We start from the raw sequence: 22,470 nt of genomic DNA, 5'->3' as shown, positions 1-22,470 counted from the left end.
CTGGCCGATTAGCTCACTTGGGAGATTATGGTGTTGGTAATACCAAGGTCATGGGTTCGGATCACCATACTGGCTAGTCGCCAAAAAATCCAAAACAAAATAAACTCCATTTTATATATGAGTACAATTTTTTTCTGGGGGACCTAGACTAATGTGGTGAAGACTGCTATTTCCTCTGCTTCCGAGTTCAACTAACAACATATTTAATACTTAGTCTCAACTTCAAGGTTACTATTTCAGAGATATAATTTTCTGAACCCAATATATATTAGTCCTTCCTCCCCACCCTCAGTTAGTTATTATTAGCACACTATTATTTTTTCCTTCACGGCATTTACCATGATTTATAATATTATATTTCTGCTTTTATCTGTTTAATGTTTATTTTCACCATCAGACTGTATGTCAATGGAGGTCATTTTAGTTTACAACTTTATTATTTAGTCCATTCAATAAATATTTGTTAAATGAATGAAGGTAGGCTAGGGCTCTGAATAAACCAAGAGGAAGCAGAGCTGCAATAAAAATATTAGCATATAGAGAATTTTATTCTATTGCAATACTGTCCTATAGCTCACAGTATCTATGCCAGTGTAACTAAAATACATGAAAACTTTTCAATACAAAGAGTATTACAAAGAGTATGTACCCAAATCCACAGATTATAACAGATACTTAAGCAACTAAGTGATTTGCCTTACCAGTCCTGCATGGGAATAACTGAATCCTGCTTCTCGGGATACAGACCAGTTGGCATGCTCTTCAATCACCGACATATCTGGAAACTTTACCACACTGCTGAACCAGTCAAACTCTAACTCTAAGCATGGAGTTTCCTAAGAGACGGAAAAAAAGATATATATAAATATATATATATATAGTGCTTCACTGTCATAAAAAAAAAAAACCAAAGCAAAACAAAACAAACCTAATTTATGATAATAAAAAACTTACTTTATTTGGATTTGACCCAGTAACACCAATAGGGTTCAGTAAATCTTCTAATCCATGAGGTACCGGCCAAAGATTCAAAGCCATTTTTCCAGATACTAGAGTGTCTGTGTAATCAAACAAGTTTATATTTCCCCAGGCCAATGGACAGTGTTCCTACAAACACAAAGAAAAAAATCCAACTGTATGGATTAAATTATAAAATGCACTTCAAAACAATTTCCTTCCCAGAAAGGAGAATTCAACAACTGACTCTATAAAAGGATTATATCTACCAAAAGCCACATTGGTTTTTCAAAGTGTAAGCACTTTCTTTCCTTTTTCCCATTTTTTCTTTAATAATAAGTAGGAAATATGAACTGAAGCAAGCATGACAGATATTTGCGTGTAGTCACTGTTATGTAGTAACTTTGCATGTTTAAGAAATTATGTAAGTATGAACTCAGGATATACTCATTCATCATAAATTCCTGAAGCTCTCCCAAGATATTCTTCTATGATACCTTTGTCATACCTTTATTAAAAAATTTTTAAAGTTTTGATTTATTAATTTTTTTAAATGAAGAAAAAATACTATAAATTTTGTGAGAAAAATTCAATCAGCACTATAATTTGAAGTTTTTAGAGGTAAACATAATTGTTCTTTTTGAAATACTTTACCTCTTTAGCACCCTTTCGGCCTTTAACAGAGCAAATGGAGAGGCAAAGTCGAGCAGCACGAGGAAGATCAGGAATGTATATATCATAATTCAGCCATTCATTCCACCTATGTAAAATTTTAAAGAAAAAATGGATTTAACAACAACAAAAAGGCTTTATCCAGAATTTATACAGGACTTCTACAAATCATCAAGAAAATGATAAGCAAAATGAAGAACAGAAACTGACTGGAACAGGCACTTCATAAAGTCATATATAAATGGCCAATAAACATGAAAAAGTAGTCAATATTATCTGTCATACAGAAATGCAAATTAAAATCTCCATTTTAATGGAGAGATACCATTATATATGAGAATAGCTAAAAATATAAAAAACTGATGATACCAAGGGATGGTAAGTATATGAAATAATAGGAAATCTCATACACTATGAGTGGAGTTATAATTTCTTACAATCAATTTGCATAATCTACTAAAAGTGAACATATGTACACCCTATGACCCAACTCTACTTCTAGGAATAAAACCACAAAAATGTGTGCACAGAATGTTAATAGAAGAATTATATATAATCTTTCTAAATTGCAAACAACCCAAATGTCCAACAGTAGTATAGATAAATTGTGGTATATTCATATAATGGAAGAATATCACATAGCAATGAAAATAAACAACAGTTACTTACAAAGTGGATAAAATCTTACAAACGTAATATTGAGTAAAGGAAGCTAGACACAATCTGTACCTTTTTTTTTGGCAGCTTGCCAGTATGGGGATCTGATTCCATGACTTTGGTGCTGTAAAGCTGTGCTCTAACCAACTGAGCTAACAAGCCAGCCCTAGGAAGCTAGGCACAAAAGAATACCTTCTCTTTGAGTCCATTTATATGAAATTCAAAACAAGCAAGCAAAACTAACCAAGAGTGGTAGAAGTCAAGATCATGTTTACTTTTGGGGTGGAGAGAAGGTTAATGGATTGGGAACAGGCATGAGGAGGGGCTTTTGGACTGCTGGTAAATGTTCTACTTCTTGAATGGTGTAATGATTGCATGAGTATTCACTTTGCTATAATTCACTGAACTATACAATTATGATTTGTATGCTTTTATGCATGTGTGTTATATACATCACTAGAAAAACAAAAAACAATTTTGCTTATAACAAGTCAACTAGAAAAGGGAAATTAAAGATAAAATGAGATTTCCTATTATGATTCCAATTATATTTAATTACTTTTATACATAATGTAGTTTTATTTAGAATAACCCACTAATCTAAATAAGTCAGTATGAAAATAAAATGAAGGATACATAAGGGCAAAGTACTTGAATTTTAGAATAATTATTTCACAAGAGGTAATAAAATTTGACATTCATGATAAGGAAAGAGTAAAAAGTTACTACAAAAAAGTGGCAAGATAAAAAATTGAAATTTTTATGATAAATTCCCTCAGTTTACTAGATGTTACAGGTGAAATTGTCTATATTTGGACATATTTTTAATGAGCCATAGTTTTGTTTTTTAAAAAAACATTATAGCAGGGCCGGCCCGTGGCTCACTTGAGAGAGTGTGGTGTTGATAACACCAAGGCCAAGGGTTCGGATCCCTATATAGGGATGGCCGGTTAGCTCACTTGGGAAAGCGTGGTGCTGACAACACCAAGTCAAGGGTTAAGATCCCCTTAACCAGTCATCTTTTAGAAACAAAACAAAACTAAACAAAAAACCATTATAGCAATAGTTAAAGTGTATGAACTCAGAAGTCAGAGTGCCTGAAGTAGAATCTTATTTCCACTATTTCACTAAACATGTAACTCTGATTCTGTCTTTTGCCTTCTCTGTGAAATGGGACTAATAATAGTAGCTACCGTCGTAAGGTTGTTTCTGTCTCATAAAATTAAATGAGATACTTAAGTAAAAGTATTACAACAGTATGCGGCCCATGGTAAAAGCTCATGTGTTAATCATTAAATCTGAAAACTTTAACAAATGGCTTCTTCCTAATTCTGGTCTACTCTTTATAAATAAAACAAGTCTTAATCAACAATAAGAAGTTATAAAAATTCTATTTTTAATTAGTCAAACTAAGGTAAAAAATTTACCAGTAAAATAAATTCCATTTCTTTTAGTATCTTTGCTCAAGTATACACAAAGATTTTAAAAAATTAAAAAATATATGGACCATTAATAGAAGAAAGACATATCTAAAATGAGAAAATTTGGCAAGAATTTCAAAGATAAAAGAAACAATAAATACTATTATAGAAATGTAAGGGGAAGAAATGCTGTGGAATTTAATAAGTTCACAGTAATTTACGAAAAATTAAACATACGTCTACTTAAATGTACCTAAGACTTTATATTACTTCTAAATCTTTACAATTGCTCATAAATTAATGGGAAGTGTTCTACTACATACTTTCTAAGAGAGCTATGTCCTATGAATCTAGTTGTTCAGCACTATACTAACAGAATAAAGCATGTTTCTCTCTTCTTCTAAAGTCCATACATTCCACGACACCCACACCCACACACACCTCTAAAAAATTAAGTTCTTTATTTTTAGGAAATTGTTTTATATGTATAGTTCAAATTGATTCTGATTTTGGGAGATAACTGGTAACATTTATGAAGAAATCATAAAGTATCTAATTTATCTAGTATATAGCAAACAGATTTGGAACAATCTCAGTAAGAATTTTTAAAATCTACTTCTCTATCTTTCTAACTTCATATTCATTTATCTCTGATTCTTTGTTTTGTAAACACAAAAATGCTAGGAAAATTTACTTAAATCTTCATACTACTACCATAGGATTTCACTTTTTATATTAGAGAATTCTTGAAGAAAAGATAATCAAATACAGTCCTTTCTAAATAGCTACTTTAATTTACTAAAATTTCAACATTTTAATCATATATTATTAAATAAATTTACCTTTTACTTTTATAAAGCTAATTTACTTATGCTACTTGAAACAACAAGGATATATCTACCCAATATTATTTTGGGTTCTTTGCTTGGGGCTCACTGAATTGGTGGGCTTATAGTTTTCACCTAATTTGAAAAAATTCTGGCCATTATTTTCTTAAATATTGTTTTTTTGCTCTTCCCACAACCACCTCACCTAACACGTGACAGAGATACAGTATAAGTAAGAAATAAACTGTTGTTTTAGCAAAGATTTTAAAAGATCCCGGGGTTGTTTGTTGCCACGGCTTAAATTCTAATCTGAATTATATACTTTCTGATCTACAGTGGTTCAAGTAGGGTGAGAAACTCTCTCTTCCTCCTGGTGGAGAAGGCTGCCATCTCTTTGAACTTTACCTAAGTTCTAGAAGGGTGGCTGCTTCTAGCAGCTTAACTACAAGACCAGAACTTTTTCTTAACTCTCCTAGAACTCAGTCTAAATTCATTATGAGACTTACTTCTAGAAAATGGACTAGTGAGATCTATTGCTTGCTATTCTATAAACTCCATCTTCAATCTTCAATACCAATTTGAGTTCCCTTAAAATATCACTGCTATTTATATTCAGGGAGAGACTCTTATTCCCAAATGATTCTGTAGAGAGAGGCAAAGAAATAGCTGGATGGGAAGCTACTAGATTATACTGCCTTTTATTTCTTCATCACATCTAGGCAGTAATAATTTAAATTTAAAATGTTTCCAATAATCTCCTCCCCCTAAGAAATTGATTTGTTCCCAAAGATCGTTTATATGAGTGCCATAAATATCTATTCTTGGGAGTGATTTGAAGGAAAATGCCTCAAAGTAATTTGGCTCTGGAGTTTGCCAGCTCTTACTTCTCCTTCACGTAAATGAGGATAAGTAAATAATAAAATGCTAGGTTTCTGACCTAATGTGAGGAATCAGCAGCACAAAACTGTAACCATATTCTGTTCTCTCTTTGATAGAATGGGTAGAGAGAATCAGAAAAACTCATCTATTAAAATTCTAGAGAGAATCAATCGAATAATCTTGTGACAATCATTTGACAGAAAGTCCTTATGTTCTATATGTAAATGTCTGATAATTTATATAACTTGCACAAAACTAATAATGTAAAATATACTATTTTATTGATCACATTGCTACACACTAATATGACCTTTGGAAATATAAATCCATATACCTACTTACCTGGGATTGGAACAAGGTACTCTTTGAGTGTTCACATTGTCACATAAGGGTTCCCCTCCATGGTAGATACCTGTTCGAACATAGATCTTAAAAAAAAAAAAATTATGTGTATACAAATATATACACTCAGAAACACGCATATGTACATGCACACTAGACAGAACCAAACATGAATAAAGTAATGTAACTGATATGAATGAGAGAGCCAATAAAACATTTTTGTTCAGATACAGCTTTTCTATTCCCCTTTTCTTCACATATACAGTAAGTCAATAATGATGCAGATTCTTCACCAAAATCTGTTGCTCCCTTCATTCATTAATAATGATGGGGACATCAGACTACTAAAAAATTAACATAGGCCCCAAATGCCTTTAAACCAGGTATGTAATTCAGAGTTTCTCATATATTGGAAAGATACATTGATACATCTACTAAATATTCCTTAAAACTCTTAGAAGCTGAAGCAGTACCCCAGAAAGACATTAATATTTCTGTAACAAGACATATGACTGTTTACATTAAGTGGAATTAATAAAGATTATAAAAAGCCTCACTTCAGGTTTAGGTTTGCTACCAAATGAATTTTGTAAAAATTCTGGTTTTAAGAGTTTAGAATTATGGTTATTAGAATTACATGAATATTAGAATTACAGATATTAGAATTCACACAAAGGATTGTGAGCTGTGTAACAGCTGAGGCAAATGAAAACTCAACAGAATTCATATATATTTTTATTTTCTGAGATGTGGGTGTTTTTCTAGCCATCTGAAAACATACTACAGGTCAACAGATTGTTGTATAGTTCAATAAAAAAGGTTTATATTAGAATAATTTATATGAAATAATAAGCATCAGCATTTGATCTTACCTTATCAATGTCTCGAATATTTACATTCACGTAGGTTGCACAAAGAATTTTTATTCTCAGTGCACTATTTATAACCCAAAGGGATTTTGTAGATGTTTCTCCATTCATATATGGTGTAGCTGTGGAGATGCGTCTGGAATATGATGGCATTGTAAAACAATCCATTGGCAATTGAGAATAAAGGCTTTCTTTAGCCATCAGCATCAAATTGGGCATCCTCCCAAGCATTATACAGCTTCTTATATACTGTAAGAGATTAAGGAAGGAGAAGAGAAGCCATTTACTGTAAGGTTTTTCATATCAAAAGCAACATGTAAGAGTATTTTGAGAATTTACGTACTAATCTGCAAAGGTGATAAAAAATCAAACATTATAGACCACATTTCTTAACAGTTGCTATATTTATAACATTTAAAATACTGACATTTGAGAGTTAAGTTATAGCACAGGAACAACCAAATACCTCTGAAAGTAAATTGTATATATAAAAATAATATGGTCAGCTTTTAACATTACAGTTCTACTGTTTGACACTATAGTTCTACCCTTAACCAGAAGTAAACAGAAAAAAGAAAAAAAGGAATTAAAAACAAAGATCAGAGAATACTCAGTATGAAAAAATTAAACTTGTTAATAGAAAAGCAACATCATTTTAGTAAGCCTCTGTCATTCAATCTACTAAGTCATATTGATATCCCACCTAAGAGTTGCTGCCCACTTGCTCTTCTATCCAAACACTTCCTGAGAAACATTTGTTTTGTTAAAAAATAAACAAAACAAAACAAAAAAATAGAGAAGACTGATAAAATTATGGACATATTTTTAAAAAGTTAAAATGCATTGATCTGAATTTTGAAATGGTAGTTAGGATAGTTTTAATATAAATGCTACTGTATACAGATTATAATAGCCTATTTTCTTACCCATAAGCCCCATTAGACCATAAGCAACCTAAAGGCTAGGACCACGTTTTGGCTGGTAGTGTAAATCAATACTTGGCTTATGATTGGAACAAATATAGTTGCTTTCTATAGGTATTTATTTAATAAATAGAAAAAGAGTAGTAAAGTATCAATAGTACATCTTAACAGTAGATCCTGAATTTTTTGAAATGTCTACTTGAATTCCATTCCAATGCTATTGCTTGGAAAGGGATAAAAATCATAAAATACCCTATATTTTGGGGTTAGTGTAACTGCCAACATTTTAGCCTCTCAAATTAAATAATTACAGTATTAAAAACAAACTTACAAATGCTATTTATTAATATTATTTAATTTTCAAAAAGGATGTCCTAAAAATACAGATACTAGTCCTTAACATGATTACTTCGTAAATTTAAAATAAATGTTCTTGAAACTTGTCACTCACCTTATACTGACTCAGGGGATATTTTTCTAAGAAGTATTCATCACATCCACACACTTTTAAAATATACTTGCCCTGATATTCTAAAACACAGAGTTTTAGTTGTTCGGAGGACAGTAACATACTTCGAGTTTTTTTCCTGATTGCTTCAGCAATTACTTGTTCTGGCACACAATCATGGTTGATTTTCAGAGTATACTTCTGTTTGTCATTATTTGGAGAAACTATTACCCAAATTACCACTATTATTTGCCCTGTAACAGGAAAACATTATTAGATGCAATCACCATATCTGTTTCATCTTTCAAGAGACAAATTTCAAAAAGTATGCACTACCATTACTCTAAGCATAATCAGAAATGATTTATAATCAACCTAATTAAATATAGGTAAATATCAGGTTGAAATAGGAAATTTTCCTATCTGATAGGGTTGCCAGACCATGCCCAAATCTCATGTTTTATGGCAAGCATGCACACCTGTGACTAGTGGGTAACGAATACCTGAGACCAAGGGAATTTCCATTCTAAACTGCATGACATACTTCATGGGTACAGCCCCAGTGAAGAAGAGTGTCTCATAATAGTATCAGAGGTTCAGCAGTGCCTAAAGTGGAAGAGTTTTTGGTAACTACGGGAAGTAAAAAAAGAATCAATGGAGACTTACAGATGTTGAATTAGATGACAGAAAAGATGGGGAAGGAAGAGTGAGAAGATGAGGAGGGGAGAGAAAATGGATTTTCTAATTTTCTCCTTTTAAGATCAATTAAGGCAGGGGAACAACAACAACAAAAAGATGGCGAAAATGGAACAATTAAAACTATGTTAGAGTGATCTGGGTGTTCACAGTACAATTCTTTCAACTTTTCTATGTGTTGGAAAATTTTTATAAAAAATGTAGAAAAATGAGAAGAGCATTTTATTTAAAAAAATATGCTAGAGTAGAAAAGAATTTCAAATGAAGGCCTTATGTTATGCTGTATTAAGCTACTTTGAAAAATAGGGGTGAAATAAGATGTCTTAACTTATTCTGCTAACAGAATTTTATATTTAATAGTGCGTGTGAGTTAACCTATTCTGTAACTTCAAATTGAAACCTTCACTTTATCTTGAAAAATATAGATATTTATGATATAATGATATTTATTTCCAAAACAATGTAGTTGATATATTTTTATGTTCACTTAATCCTATAAATTGATACATTACATGTCAAAAGTCTACCTATCTATATTATAGATAATATATATATTATCACTCATTATGATTAGATTTACTGTATTTAATATTAAGAAAATTATTTTTTGTATATACATATAACAGAATTTCATGTTTCTATTTATACTTATTTTTATTTGTAAAAAGATAATCAGCTCTGTTAGTATCCTAAAATACAGTGAATTTCAAACTCAAAATTCTGTAGTTTTATTGCCATAAAACAATTCACCAAGGGATCAGCACTGTATACACACAATTCATTCAATCAATAAATACTTATTGCACACAAACTGTATATTCAGCGCTCAACTTTACATGTATCTTGTTGGTATAAGCAGTCCCTTCCTTCAAAAAGCTTATCATCCACCTGAGAAAAAAAGACTACAAAAATACAGGCACAGGTACAAGATTTCACTATAATAATGGTTACGGTAGACTGACAATTTTCTTACCTTTATCTAATTTATTATATATGTGCTTTGGCAGTTCTGCTGAAGATTCTACATTTGGAGGATAGACATACATTGCTCTACTATGAGGTGAATTGAGATCCCTAAGATCCACTGCTTCTTTACAAACATTCAGAATATTTCTTCGGAAGTCCTGTACTTCTGGATCTTTAACCATATCAAATTCACATACTGGCATGCCAATAGCAAAACCTTAAAAAAATTATATAAAGAATATAACAATCTATTAAACAGGCAGTATGAACACGTTTCTTACAAATAGGAAACTCTGTAGATATAGAAGATCACAATAGAGTCAAGAAGTTTCTCTGGTTTAAAAAATTTTTGATGAATACATGTATAGTAATGAGGTACCAAATATTTTTAATATATACAAGATAACATATTCAGCTATTTAGAGCAAAGGCAGAAAACATTATCCAGAACAATTATTTTTAAAAGAATAATGAAACGAAACTGGGATATAAAAATCTAAGTCATCTCGCAAATGACATTTCTTAAAGAAAAACTTATAGAATAATATCAAGATGTTAAAAATAGTTCCGCAGCTCAATACTCAAAAATACTTCAGGTTTATAATGATTTTCATTTAGAAAGCTATTTATTTAGGATTACAAAGGTACTGGTTCAGACAGAAATATTTTAGCAATGAGACAATAGTTAAGCTTCATTGGTGTTTGCATTTTAGAGTAGGATGACAATGCCATTTAGTTGAAAATTATATCATACCAATTTCTCGATTGAGGATCTTTTCTTCCCGGTTGCCTACTGGTTCAATAACTTTTAAAAAAGGCTGAAAAAGCCGAAGGTCACAAAGTCGTCTTGTTTCATCAAAAAATTCTTCCCTTTCTGCTTCTTGGGTAACACTTACGAAAATGTAAGAAGATTCATCTTGAAGAAGTTGATGGAGAGGGTATTTTCTTGCTTCTTTAAATAGTTCATGCTTTATAGTTATTAATGTAGCCTCACGGAGGCATTCTAAAGTCACTATCATTCCATTTGGTAGTAAACATTCTACTAGGATTCTTGGGGGCATCAAGTGGATGCCCCACAATTCACCTGATGATGGTCGTGGAGGCATTGTTCTGTTCCTTTACAAGTTTTACATATAAAACTACTTTAAGAAATTAGACGTATGGCTGTCCCAAAACAGAATCCTAAAATCAAAGGAGAAAAACATTTGTTAAAAGAGAAAAAATTATAGAAGAATACATTTATAGCATTGCTAAATGTAAAAATTCATTTTCTGTAGTTTGAATTGATTAAATAAGTAATAATAACTTATCTTAAATATTTTAATTGAGATGGTTGCTCTAAATCAGTCTGTGAAGAATTGATTTCAGCACAGATTAGAAAAACCACTTGTATTTACTTAAATTTAGCAAACACATTAAAAAAAAAACATTTTATTTGAGTGGATTTTCTAAGTCAGGTCTCATCAAGACAGAGCTGAGGCTACGGGAAGAACGAGAAGTTGTAATTCAAACCCAAATTCCCATCACATATCACCTTTATCATTCTCTTCTATTTTATGGAGCAACAGTATTGGGGCCAGAAAGGATCTTTTAGATCATGGGTCCATTGTTCCATAACTTAAAGATAAGTAAAGCAAAGTACAGAGAAGTCAAATCCTTTTCCTTTTTCACCCCTTACCCCCAACCCTCAGTAATAAGAAGGTATGTGGCTTAGTCTTTTTTCTCTTTCTTTTTCATTCTTGCCTTAAATCAATCTTTGTAATTTTCCCCCTTTTTGTATTGATTCTTCTCTAAGTGACATCTTAAGCCATTCTGTTCTCAAAGTATGACTTAGGTATGTATATTCACAATAATATAAAAGTGTCATCAGTGCATTTTCCTTGAAATGATGATGAACTTGCAATGATCCATCCACTTTCTCAAATACCCAGACCTAAAACTTCTGATTAAACTGAACTAATCTACACATGCACGGGACCCATGACTCTGTCAGTACAATGTTCCAACCACCTGTGATGAGAATGTGCAATATTTTAAAAACTATTAAGTGCTATTATGATTTGAAGGCCCTTAATTTTTTAGACTTTAACAATTTTAGGGGTTCTTTTGGAAGACACTATCAAAACCCACAAGTTTATTTCTTGCTGTTTATGTTTGTATTTTCTTTTATTCAGTAAGCTAGACTGTAAGGGTGTAACAAAAGGTAAACAGATACAAAATAAGAAAGAAATGAAAGTTAAACTAGAGAAATGAATCAAAAAGGCCCAGATAACCTGCTATATTTGATTACTCAATCGGGCACTGTAAACGACAGTTTGCTTATTCATCAAAAGTATATTGGTGTTGCCCCTAGGACTGTGTTAGGTGCTGGGAATAGAATGAACAAACATAGACAGGGCTCTTGCCCTCACAAGACAAAATCTAGAGTGTGAAGATTATATGTATGTTACGTGGGTGGTAATTAAACTCACAGTTACAAAACAGAATAAATGCTATCATGGATAAGTGCCAGGTTCTACAAAAGCATAGTGTGGTCATCTAACTCAATGGAGGTCGGGATGGGAAGGTTTCTCACAGAACATGACATATAAACTGAGTTCTTTAAAGATAAAGTTGAACAAACAAAAAGAGAAAGAGGTGAGTAGCATGATGCATCTCATCCCGAAACATGCCATGCTTACTCCTCTATCTCACACCCATCAATAAATTTCATTAATTCTCTCCTTAATCTGTCTACAGTCCTTCACCACCACTCTTAGTACCTTGGGTCAGGCTACCACTACCACTATTTCTTGTCTGGAGCACTCCAAAGGCCTTAATCGTCTCCTTCCATCTATGTTTGCCCCTATCCATCCTCTACCTTATAGCCAGTGAAACCTAAAGAGAACAATAGGGCCCAATACGATCAGACATTTCAGCTCTACCAATTCATGGTTGCAAACCAGTGATTGAGGTATGCTTCAGAGTTATAACACATGATGGAGGTAAGGAGCAGGAGAAGAAATTAGCAGCCCTCCTCCTACCACAGAAAATATAGAAATTAATTAGAAGACAATGAAGAATACAAGGAAATTATTTTTTAAGAGATTCACTGAAATTGTAGGATTTAAAATATAATTATCCTATTTCTTATATTCTTGAAAGAAACTTCATTGTCTAGTAAAAAGACCAGATGGATCAATCTGTGTGCACAATTATAGAAGTGACTTAAGTCAAGCTTTTTAAAACATACAAAAAAATTTGAAGAATGCAAGGGAAAATGCCAAATGACTACTTTTAAATGATGATCTGTCTGCATAAAAAGTTCAAATAAAAACAAAACCAAAACCACAAACTACACCAAAACAGCAGCTGTGTTTATGGTGCTCTTTACTGAATGGTACTAACAGGTCTATGTTATGGAACCACTGGGGCAAATTTTATATAATAAATAACAACCCACAGAGTCTCACAGGTTCCTTAAGAATTAGTAAGAGAGAAGTCTAATATAGTAGACAGATCACTGACTTTACTCCATATTCTCCTATAGTATATATGTGGGTAATTAACTATTAAATATTCAGGACATACCTTTCTCATAAAGAGAATAAATGCAATCATAGCCATAAAACACTTGATGATCCTGGAAGGCAGGCAATGGTTGACATTATGGTTGTACTAGATGGAAGGCAGAGAATGCTAACTTATTTGACTAATGGCTATTTGCCTTCCCGTGCCAGGCCTTACTCTGTAAAAACCATTACCCCAGAGCTCACATAAAGAGAAGTGTAGAAGAAGCAAATGGAACTAACATTTACTATTTAGTATGTATAACCCTCTTCGGGTAGGTATTACTATTTCACATATGAGAAAACGGAAGGTCAGAGAAGTAAAACTACTTGCCAGCAGTAAATGGACTTTGAATCCAGGTCTAGATGACTGTAAAGCGCACACTATAACCATGCTGTTATTTGGGCTTCAGTTATGGCCAGGCAACATTAATTGATGGTGAACAAGAGAATGGGCTTTAAAGTTTGTAGTGGATTGAATTATGTCTCCCCAAACTCCCTGAGGCTTGAATTGTGTCCCCAAATTTTATGTATTAGAAACTTAGCCCCCACTATGACTGTTAAGAGGGTGGGAAATCCTACTATGGTAAATGAAAGGTGGAGCCTTGAAGTGGTGATTGAATTGTAGGACAGTGCTATAGTGAACAGATTAAAAATGGTGGTCAGGGATGTGGTTCTGAGGGCTTTAAAAGAAGAGGAGAGTCTGTCTCTCTGCTCTCTCTGCTTCCACTGTCTTGCAATGTGAGACCCCTGGGTCACTGTCACCACCACCAGATGTGTTCCTTGGACTCTGGACTTCCCAGACTCAGAAACTGTAAGCAATAAATGTCGTTTTTCTTTATAAATCACCCAGTCTCAGGTATTCTGTTATAACAACACAAAACATATTAATACAAAGTTATAGTAGATTCAAATTCTGGCTCCGTCAGTCAATAGCTGTGTGGCCCTGGGCAGTTTAGTTCATCTTACTAGACCTCATTCCCTTCCCTCCCCCTCCCCCGTTTGTTAAATTGGGATAATAGCATCTATTATATTGGATTGTTGTGAGGATTAGATGAGGTAATATATAAGCAAAGATACCGAGCACACAGTAGGCACTCAGTAAATGCTAAATATTATTAATAAACCTGTGAAGTATTACCAACATTATCTTTCCAAGCTATTATGATTTATCCAGGACTGGCACCAGATGGGGATAAGAAAAGGGTTTTGGTTTCTTTTACCAAAGGAGGCAAGTAAATAAGGAGATTCATAACGTAGTGCCAGTTTCAAGTGCTAATACTTGAAGGTAGCATTGGTAATGCAAGGCTCACACACAAGCCTGGAAGAGTACTGAGTGAATCCAGTGCTGGTGCTTTTGCAGCTGCTTACAGTTTCCCAGATTCTCAAGATTCTTATTTATATAGTATAGTTATCTACAGCTTAGGTGTGAAGAATACCTTGCTATCTTTTTTTTTTTTAAGTACCTGCTTAATGCCAGCCTCTAGGCTCACTATGTTATGAAAACAAAGGTAAACAGAGTAACTTGCTTTCCCTTCTGTTGCTGAAGGACTCACAGTTTACTGGGGAAACAACTTTAATAATGTGATAACTGTTACAAGACAGAATATGAACTACGGAAAAGCTTGAAGAGGATAGGGAAAGCTTCAGAGAGGTAAAGTTTTCATAAAATATTATGGACTAGTATGGATTTCACAGAGAGAAAGGGTGTGCAAAGTTACAGACTATGAAAGAATGCAGTCTGTTACCAGCAATAGAAGCTGTTTATTACTCGAGTTTAAAGTGCATGGGAACAAGTAGAGTATGAGACAAGGAAGGAGGAGTGAAAGGTAGGTAGGGGCCAGATAATAAAACCATGTTAAAGAGTTTGAATTTTATGTTGTACACTGTGAGTAAAAAGGATTCTCTGAAGTATTTTGAGCTAAAAAAAAAAAAAGACATGACCTTTCTTTAATGATTTTTAAATTCTGTCAGACTTATAAAAACTGCTTTTTGAATACAGAATATAATCAAGTGAACTTTAAAGTATAAAATCTACATCTTCTCAATTCTCAAAATTTAGAGAAAAATCCCTAAAACTGAGAAAGCAGATATAACATTTTAAATAAAAGGGCCTTTATACAATAGAAAAAATTAAATGTTGATTTAAAAAAAATGGAATTATCAAATTTAAATGCATATTCTACTTACAAAGAAAAAACTTACTTGAAAAGCAACAGAGAGGAATAAATCATTATAAAATTAATTTGAAAATAGTAATCTCTGCAATTTGGAGGTCTGAGGTCACAGAATGAAAAATGTATTTACTAAAAACATTTTAAGAGTCAAGGAACCATGCTATTGAGTTCAGCATGCCAGGACTAAATATTCATATACTGACAATCACAACTATCCAGAACTCTTAGGAAAATTGGTTTTGCTTATCCTAATTTTCTGTATACCTAAATGATATAATTAGCATAGTCCTGTTTTCTTAGAAGAGTATATATAATTCCCAATTTTCCTTTTTTTTTTTTTGATGAGTTTCAGTCCTTATTATAAACACCAATTACTGTGCTATACTAAAGCACAATTTGGCAAAGCTCTTCATGATTACTGAGGAATTGGGGGGTAGGTATTTCTAAAATCGATGACCCCAGGTTAGAGATGGTGCTTTTTAAAATGCTCCACACTCACTTGTTTTCTAGGAGGCAATGGTCACTTCTCACCTGAAGCCAGCCTACCTGATTACAGCAGCATCACCTTCTTCTGTTACTTATCTCTGGTCAGCATCAACACTTGACCACCATTTTATAAATTAAAAACCAACAGATAAAATGATGATGAGAGGCTTTGCTGTATGCTCTTAGGATCATGAAATACATAACAGATATCTTGATAATCAGAGATTTTTGTTTCCTTCTTTATTCTGGTGTTGAAATTACTGTGTTTAGGCAGGAAGTACAGAAAATCTTTTGGTTCTTAGAAGGCCTGAACCTGCATTTATTTCTTGGTAAGGGCTGGGTCTGCATTAACAGTCGAAGTGGGATAGACGATACTGCTCAACAGGAGTAAAGATGATGCCTTTAAAGATAAAATAAGTAGCAGAAATGAAGAGAAGAAAATAGTCTCAGACTCTCCACTGCCACTTAACTTTTATAATGGAAGGTTTCTTAATTCACTAAGCAATCCATTATTTTGAACATGTGATGTGCACTCTTTCAATCCAAAAAGACAATGATAAAGACAACTAGTTTTTTAATCCCTAAATTGAAAGCCTTTCTCTATTTATGTTAGAACTTTTTCTAGATTTCAGCATTTAAGGCAAGGGTGACCAAAATATGGCCCACAGGCCAAATCCAGCTCACCATCTGTTTTTGTAAATAAAGTTTTATTAGAACACAGCTAACAGACTGTGTTTACATATTGTCAAGGATACTTTCTCACTACAACAGCAGAGTTGAGCTGATGCTACAGAAATCATATGGCCTTCAAAGTCTAAAATCTTACTGGCCTTTTACAGAAAAAAAGTTTGCTGATCCTTGATAAGGCATCAGAATTACCTGATATCAACCGGAGAATTTCCTAAATGCACATTGGCTAAGAAGTTTTCCCCAACCCCTCTGCCTCTTCAATCACAATCCTAGAGTTTCATCCTAAGTTCTTTGTGGAGGGGGCAGGGGTTAGCGGGCAGTTAAAATCTTGAAATAGCAAAGCATCTCGGAAGTCATTTAATTTGGTACTTTCATTGTTGGGAACTCACTACCTAATATGAAACTTTTTGTGGAGTACTTCTAAAGTTATGCCTAAATGTTGTTACTCCTAAATTATCTTCTTTATTCTCTCAGTTCTACTTTCTCTATCTTATCACTCACTTGATGACTATTAGAATTTCCCCTAGGTCTTTTTACTCCCAATTCCATCAACCATAATTCAAGCAAGATAGTTTACCATCATTGTCTTTACCATCACCAGATGTGCTTGTTTGCTAATACTCATTTTAAAATATGGCAACCAAAGTCTACTGCAATATTCTAGAGTCAATATTACCAAGGCAGAGTACAGAAAACTATTACTTGACTAAGGATTATGAGTCTCTATAAATAGCTTAAGAATGCAGAGAAGTTTTCCTTCTTTATCTTTTTTTTTTTTTTGGCGGCTGGCTGGTACAGGGATCTGAACCCCGCCCGGGACCTTGGTGTTGTAAGGCTGCGCTCTAAGCAACTAAGCTAAGCGGCCAGCCCGCAGAGACTTTTTCTAACTTCATTACTTCGAAATATACACAAAGTATATTTTATATATTTTTAATTCAGGTTTCAATTTCAGAAGTGTACTATGTCTAAAACAGTTATGCTTTTAAAACACCAATATTATATCTGCATCAAAGTCATTAAAAATAAGAAAGCTATTTTGAAGCATACCTCTGCAAGTTTAGGGGATATATCTATACTGATTCGACTGGCAGCCTAATCACCTCAAACAGCCACAATTTGGTAAAATAAGCAGCTTGTCTTTTCTAGATATTTACATTCCACAAATACAGAAGCTGCTTAAATGTTTGCTGAATGACTAATGGTTTTACAAATACTTGTTTCCGATTTTTAAGTGACATATTTACAAATGTGTATATTTAGATACAGTCTGTGTTCTTAATGAGAGGATTTATTCTGAGAAATGCATCATTAGGCATTTCACTTTATCATGGTGCAAACATGACAAAGTGTACTTATACAAATCTAGGTGGTATAGCTTACTACACACTTAGGCTATATGGTATAACCTATTACTCCAACATGAGTAATGTGTTGTGCTATGACACGAAGACTCTGGCATCACTAGACGATAGGAACTTTTCAGCTCCATTATAATCTCATGGGACCACTGTTGTATATGCGGTCTCTTGTTGATTGAAACATTATTATGCAGCACATGATTCTATATTTTATACAAGATATTTTACATATATCCTATATATTTATATATTTATTATCATATATATAACATACATATCATATATACAAGATATTTTCCAAACTCATTCTCAAACAAATCAACAAGAAAACATTAATATTTAGTTTTGTGGCTAACTCAGTTACATCTCTTTATTTGCTCAGAAAATGGGGCTCTAAAGTATGGCACTTTGACATGCTGAGTACTTTGAACTAAAGCAGCAGCCTCAGAATGAAGGTCTCTCTAACCTTTCTCCACCTCCCTGTCTCTTGATCCTCATTCTCTCCTGAAGTGCAAGAGGAGCTTTTTCTGGAGTTTCCCTTAGCTGACTAAGAGAAAATCCTCCAGAGGGAATGTGACAGTTGTGAATCCCCTCCCTAAAATCTAATTTACCAGAGAAGATCAACTCCTATTACAGGAGAGGTGACTAGCTGTCGCCATGCCCAGGACACCAAGCCCAGACAGACTGTTCACTTATTCTCGCTACTACGTGAGAGACTTTACCACATAATAAGACAACCTTTGTTCACAGTTCCTCCTTCTCACCTTCCCATAATTAATCGCCACCACCTTCCAGGAGTCTTTAAGACCCTATTTCTTTCTGTAGCTCAAATGCTATTTAAGCTACAACCATCCGGCCCTTCTTTGAGTCTCATACTTCGTGGGACACCCCTGTGCATATGCACATAATAAATATATATGCCTTTTCTGCTGTTAATCTGTCTACTGTCAAGTTTATTTCTCAGAGTCAATTATCAAACCTCCAGAGGGGAGAGGGAAGGTTCCTTTGCCCGTACACTCAGCTAGAAAATAAAAATAAGCTTTCCAATTTTTAAATTACCAAATTGATCTTTAGTTATGATTTTAAAAAGGAAAACCAAAATTTCACTCTACACTTGCTACAGAAACAACATGATTAAAATATGGGTTAATAATTTGATGGTCTGACTATTTGAAAGTTACTTTAAATATTTCCAGAGTCAATTATTCCCTTTCTTAATGTTACCATAGCCTCATATATATTTCTATGACTGTAACTTAACACATTCTTATTAAAATTATCTAAGTCCATATTTGACTTCCTACTAAACTGTGAATTTTTCCAGTATAGTGTCTTTTTGAGGGGGAGAGGGGATCACAATAATCCTAGACCATAAAAGACTAAGAAGAAAAACTAAATTGTTGAAATTATCCCAGGGAAAATATAACAAAGGCCTGAACAAAGAGAGGTAGCAGTAGGAACACCAAAAAATAGATGGATGAAGATACCTTGTAAAGGAAAAATCAAAAGCACTCAGAGAATGATTGGATTTAAGGGATGATAAAGATAATTTTAAACAAATTTCACTGCAGTGGAAATGCATGGTAAGCAAGCGTCCTTCAGTACAATTTTCTGAGCCCTGCTGGGCCTCTAAAATTCTCTTCCTCTAAGAGTCACTGAGCTGTTGCTGGAGTGAGTCCAAAAGGACAGCTGTAATATACACTAGCTCTGGAGGGATGCACATTATCCGTTTCTCTCAAAGTGCTGTCCTTCACTGACCTTTACAAGCTGACCATGAGAAAACAGACTTAAATCATGCTTTAAGTGAGACAGAAAGACCTTTATAACTTCAGGATGGAAAATCAAATTCCCACAACTAGAATGTAGAAAATTCAAATTCCTATAGGAAGGGCTACAATTCATTTTTGCTACTAAATTCATATTCATAGTGCTATGAAAGGTGTTATAAAAATACATTTCATAGACAATGTATTATGTAAGACAAGGACTCTGTAAAATGAGGCCAATGGATGGGCTTAGTGAAGGTCTAACGAATTTTTAAATATAAGATAATTAAGGACTAGGTGAGTAATGCCTATTAGCAATGCAGACTTTTGATTATCAGTAAATGTGAACAAGGTGGGCTAAAAGAATCCAGCACGAATAGCAGAATCAAATGTGTCAAACAACCATTAATGAAGTGAAGTATAGATTAATAAATACTTGACCTTAGATTATTAAACCATGAATTTTAAATTTCATTTTATACAGATACATAAAAAACTACACCAAATCTCAAAATGTATCATCACAAATTTTCTCAATTTGAACTTTAAAAATTCAAATTTTAGTGTGCAATAGGATAAATTAAAATTTCTTAAAATTTAAGCTCAGTGACTAGATATTAATAAAGGTAAAAATTAGAGAGAGAAGATTATAAGGAAAGGCAAATGTAAACAATGCAGAAAATACAACAAGAGATATTTCATAATTTCATACAATGTAATAGGATACAAATGATTCCACAGTGATAAAGAGTTTTCTGGTAAATATTTCTTTTCTCATCTTCCTGAGGGAGTCAAGACAGATTATCACAGTTTGCACATAAAACATGCAGCAGGCAGTCAGAATTAAACTGTATATCAGGCAACTCTAGAAACCTCATTTACATTTTCAGATCAAGGTGACAGAATTTGGTAAATTACAGTTACAAAATACACAACTAAAAGAATGACTAATATTTCAAATGAAAAAATACATTAACATTTTGCCTTTGTTCTTCTAGCAGTAGAATACTTTTGCTCTAATTCTTTGATTCTTCTCTATTAGCAAGTCCACCTTGTGACCAATGGCATGCACTGGTGTGACAGTTGAACAGGATTATGGGTGCCTCCTTCTGGCCAAAAAAAGGACAAAAGCTAGCCATTCCAGAGTCTAACCAGTGACTTGAGCTTTAACAACACCTGTAGCAAATGAATAACCAAGGAACCAAGGAACCAAGAAACATTTTAGAAACCTCTAGATTTTTTTCAAGTGTGGTATTATTTAGTATTTATTTGCAAAGAGAACAAAGTATATTAACCCAGTCTAGTCCTGAGCAGAAATGATGCAACCAGAGTGTTTTTGCTTTAGGGCAGATCAGTTCTCTATCATACTTACTTCCTCTGACCCTAGGGAGAACTCTGTATTTCTTGACTTACTCAGCAGGGGTAGAGTCATTTGAAGGCAGTTAATCTGTATTAGTCAGTGTTCTCCAGAGAGACAGAAATCAATAGGATAGGTTATAATTATATTAGAGCGATTTATTAGGGGAATTAGCTCATGTGGCTATGAAGAAAAGTCCCACAATAGGCTGTCCATAAACTGGATGCCGGTAGCGTGGCTCAGGCCAAGTCCAAAGGCCTCAAAACCAGGGAAGCTGATGGTGTCCTTAGTGTAAGTTCTGGAACCCAAAAGCTGAAGAGTCTCGAGCTCTGATGTCCACGGACAGGAGAGAAGAGTGTATCCCAGCTCCAGCAGATCGAGAGAGAGCTTCACCTCTTCCCTCTGTCTTTTGTTCTCTCTGGACCCCAGCAGATTGGATGGTTCCCACCCACACTGAGGGTGGGTCTTTCACACCCAGGCTACTCATACTAATCTCTGCTGGAAACACCGTCATGGACACACCTAAAAAGATTGCTTTACCAGGTTTCCCAGCATTCCTTCATCTAACCAAGTTGACATCTAGACTTAACCTTCACAAGTCCACCCCTTGTCAACTTGGTGTCCATACTATCTCCTTAAATCACACTTAATTTTCAAATGGTACAATAACATAATAGTTTCGCCTAACATGATACATTATCCTGCGTACAACTGGAAATGCATTAATCCCTTTCCAAGAAGAAAAAGGTGAATAAAAATAGTTACCTCATAGTGATGTTACAAGAATTTGAGACAATACATTTCTTTACATGAGATAATACGGGGTACTTCAAAAAGCTCATGGAAAAATGGAATTTTAAAGATAATATGAATATTTCCATGAACGTTTTGAATAACCTTCATATGTAAAGTCCTTAGTATCATGCTTGGAGCAGGGAATTCAATAAAGTTTCCCTCTTTACTACCTACTGGATCAATGTTATCTAGATCCATGTGACCACAAAGGGGTCAGAACTTTATTGTTTCAGGCTTGTTGTAAAAAGATGGCAGATGTTACCTTGCTAGATCTCTCACGTTTAGTAAGACACTTTGGTTAACTGAAGTGATACTTAAACGAAATTTGGTATAATATGCAAAGTAATTTTTTAATTAGAAAAAAGATACTTTGCTTATAAAAAGTATTGCATAGTAGTATCTTTTACATAAAGAGAGAAAACAATCCTAAGGTATTTAAGTTTGGTAGCTGTACCTCCATTTAAGGACCGAGTGTATATTTCTTTTAAAAGGAATTTATTTTTTAATTGAACCACATTAATTGTACATATTTATGGGATACAGAGTTATATCTGAATAATGTATACAATGTGTGATGATCAAATCAGGGTAGCTAGCAAGCTCATGATCACAAATAATGATTTCTTTGTTATGAGA

General features: G+C 33.6%; 1 protein-coding gene across 1 annotated transcript in view; it reads right to left on the bottom strand.

Annotated features, from left to right (window-relative positions):
* PIK3CA (phosphatidylinositol-4,5-bisphosphate 3-kinase catalytic subunit alpha) overlaps positions 1-22,470 on the bottom strand; it is an 87,303-nt gene that overhangs the window by 18,637 nt on the left and 46,196 nt on the right. The window contains exons 2-9 of the mRNA XM_063093280.1: positions 10,412-10,839; positions 9,665-9,874; positions 7,999-8,249; positions 6,628-6,873; positions 5,756-5,841; positions 1,612-1,717; positions 955-1,107; positions 702-836 (exon numbers count right to left, since the gene is read on the bottom strand). Of these exons, the coding sequence (XP_062949350.1) occupies positions 702-836; positions 955-1,107; positions 1,612-1,717; positions 5,756-5,841; positions 6,628-6,873; positions 7,999-8,249; positions 9,665-9,874; positions 10,412-10,763 (1,539 nt within the window). The 5' untranslated portion in view covers positions 10,764-10,839. The remainder of the gene's footprint in view (positions 1-701; positions 837-954; positions 1,108-1,611; positions 1,718-5,755; positions 5,842-6,627; positions 6,874-7,998; positions 8,250-9,664; positions 9,875-10,411; positions 10,840-22,470) is intronic.

This window comes from Cynocephalus volans, chromosome 1, assembly GCF_027409185.1.
Source record: "Cynocephalus volans isolate mCynVol1 chromosome 1, mCynVol1.pri, whole genome shotgun sequence".
In the NCBI taxonomy this organism is placed as follows: domain Eukaryota; kingdom Metazoa; phylum Chordata; class Mammalia; order Dermoptera; family Cynocephalidae; genus Cynocephalus; species Cynocephalus volans.
This window is presented reverse-complemented; position numbering and strand designations above follow the sequence as displayed.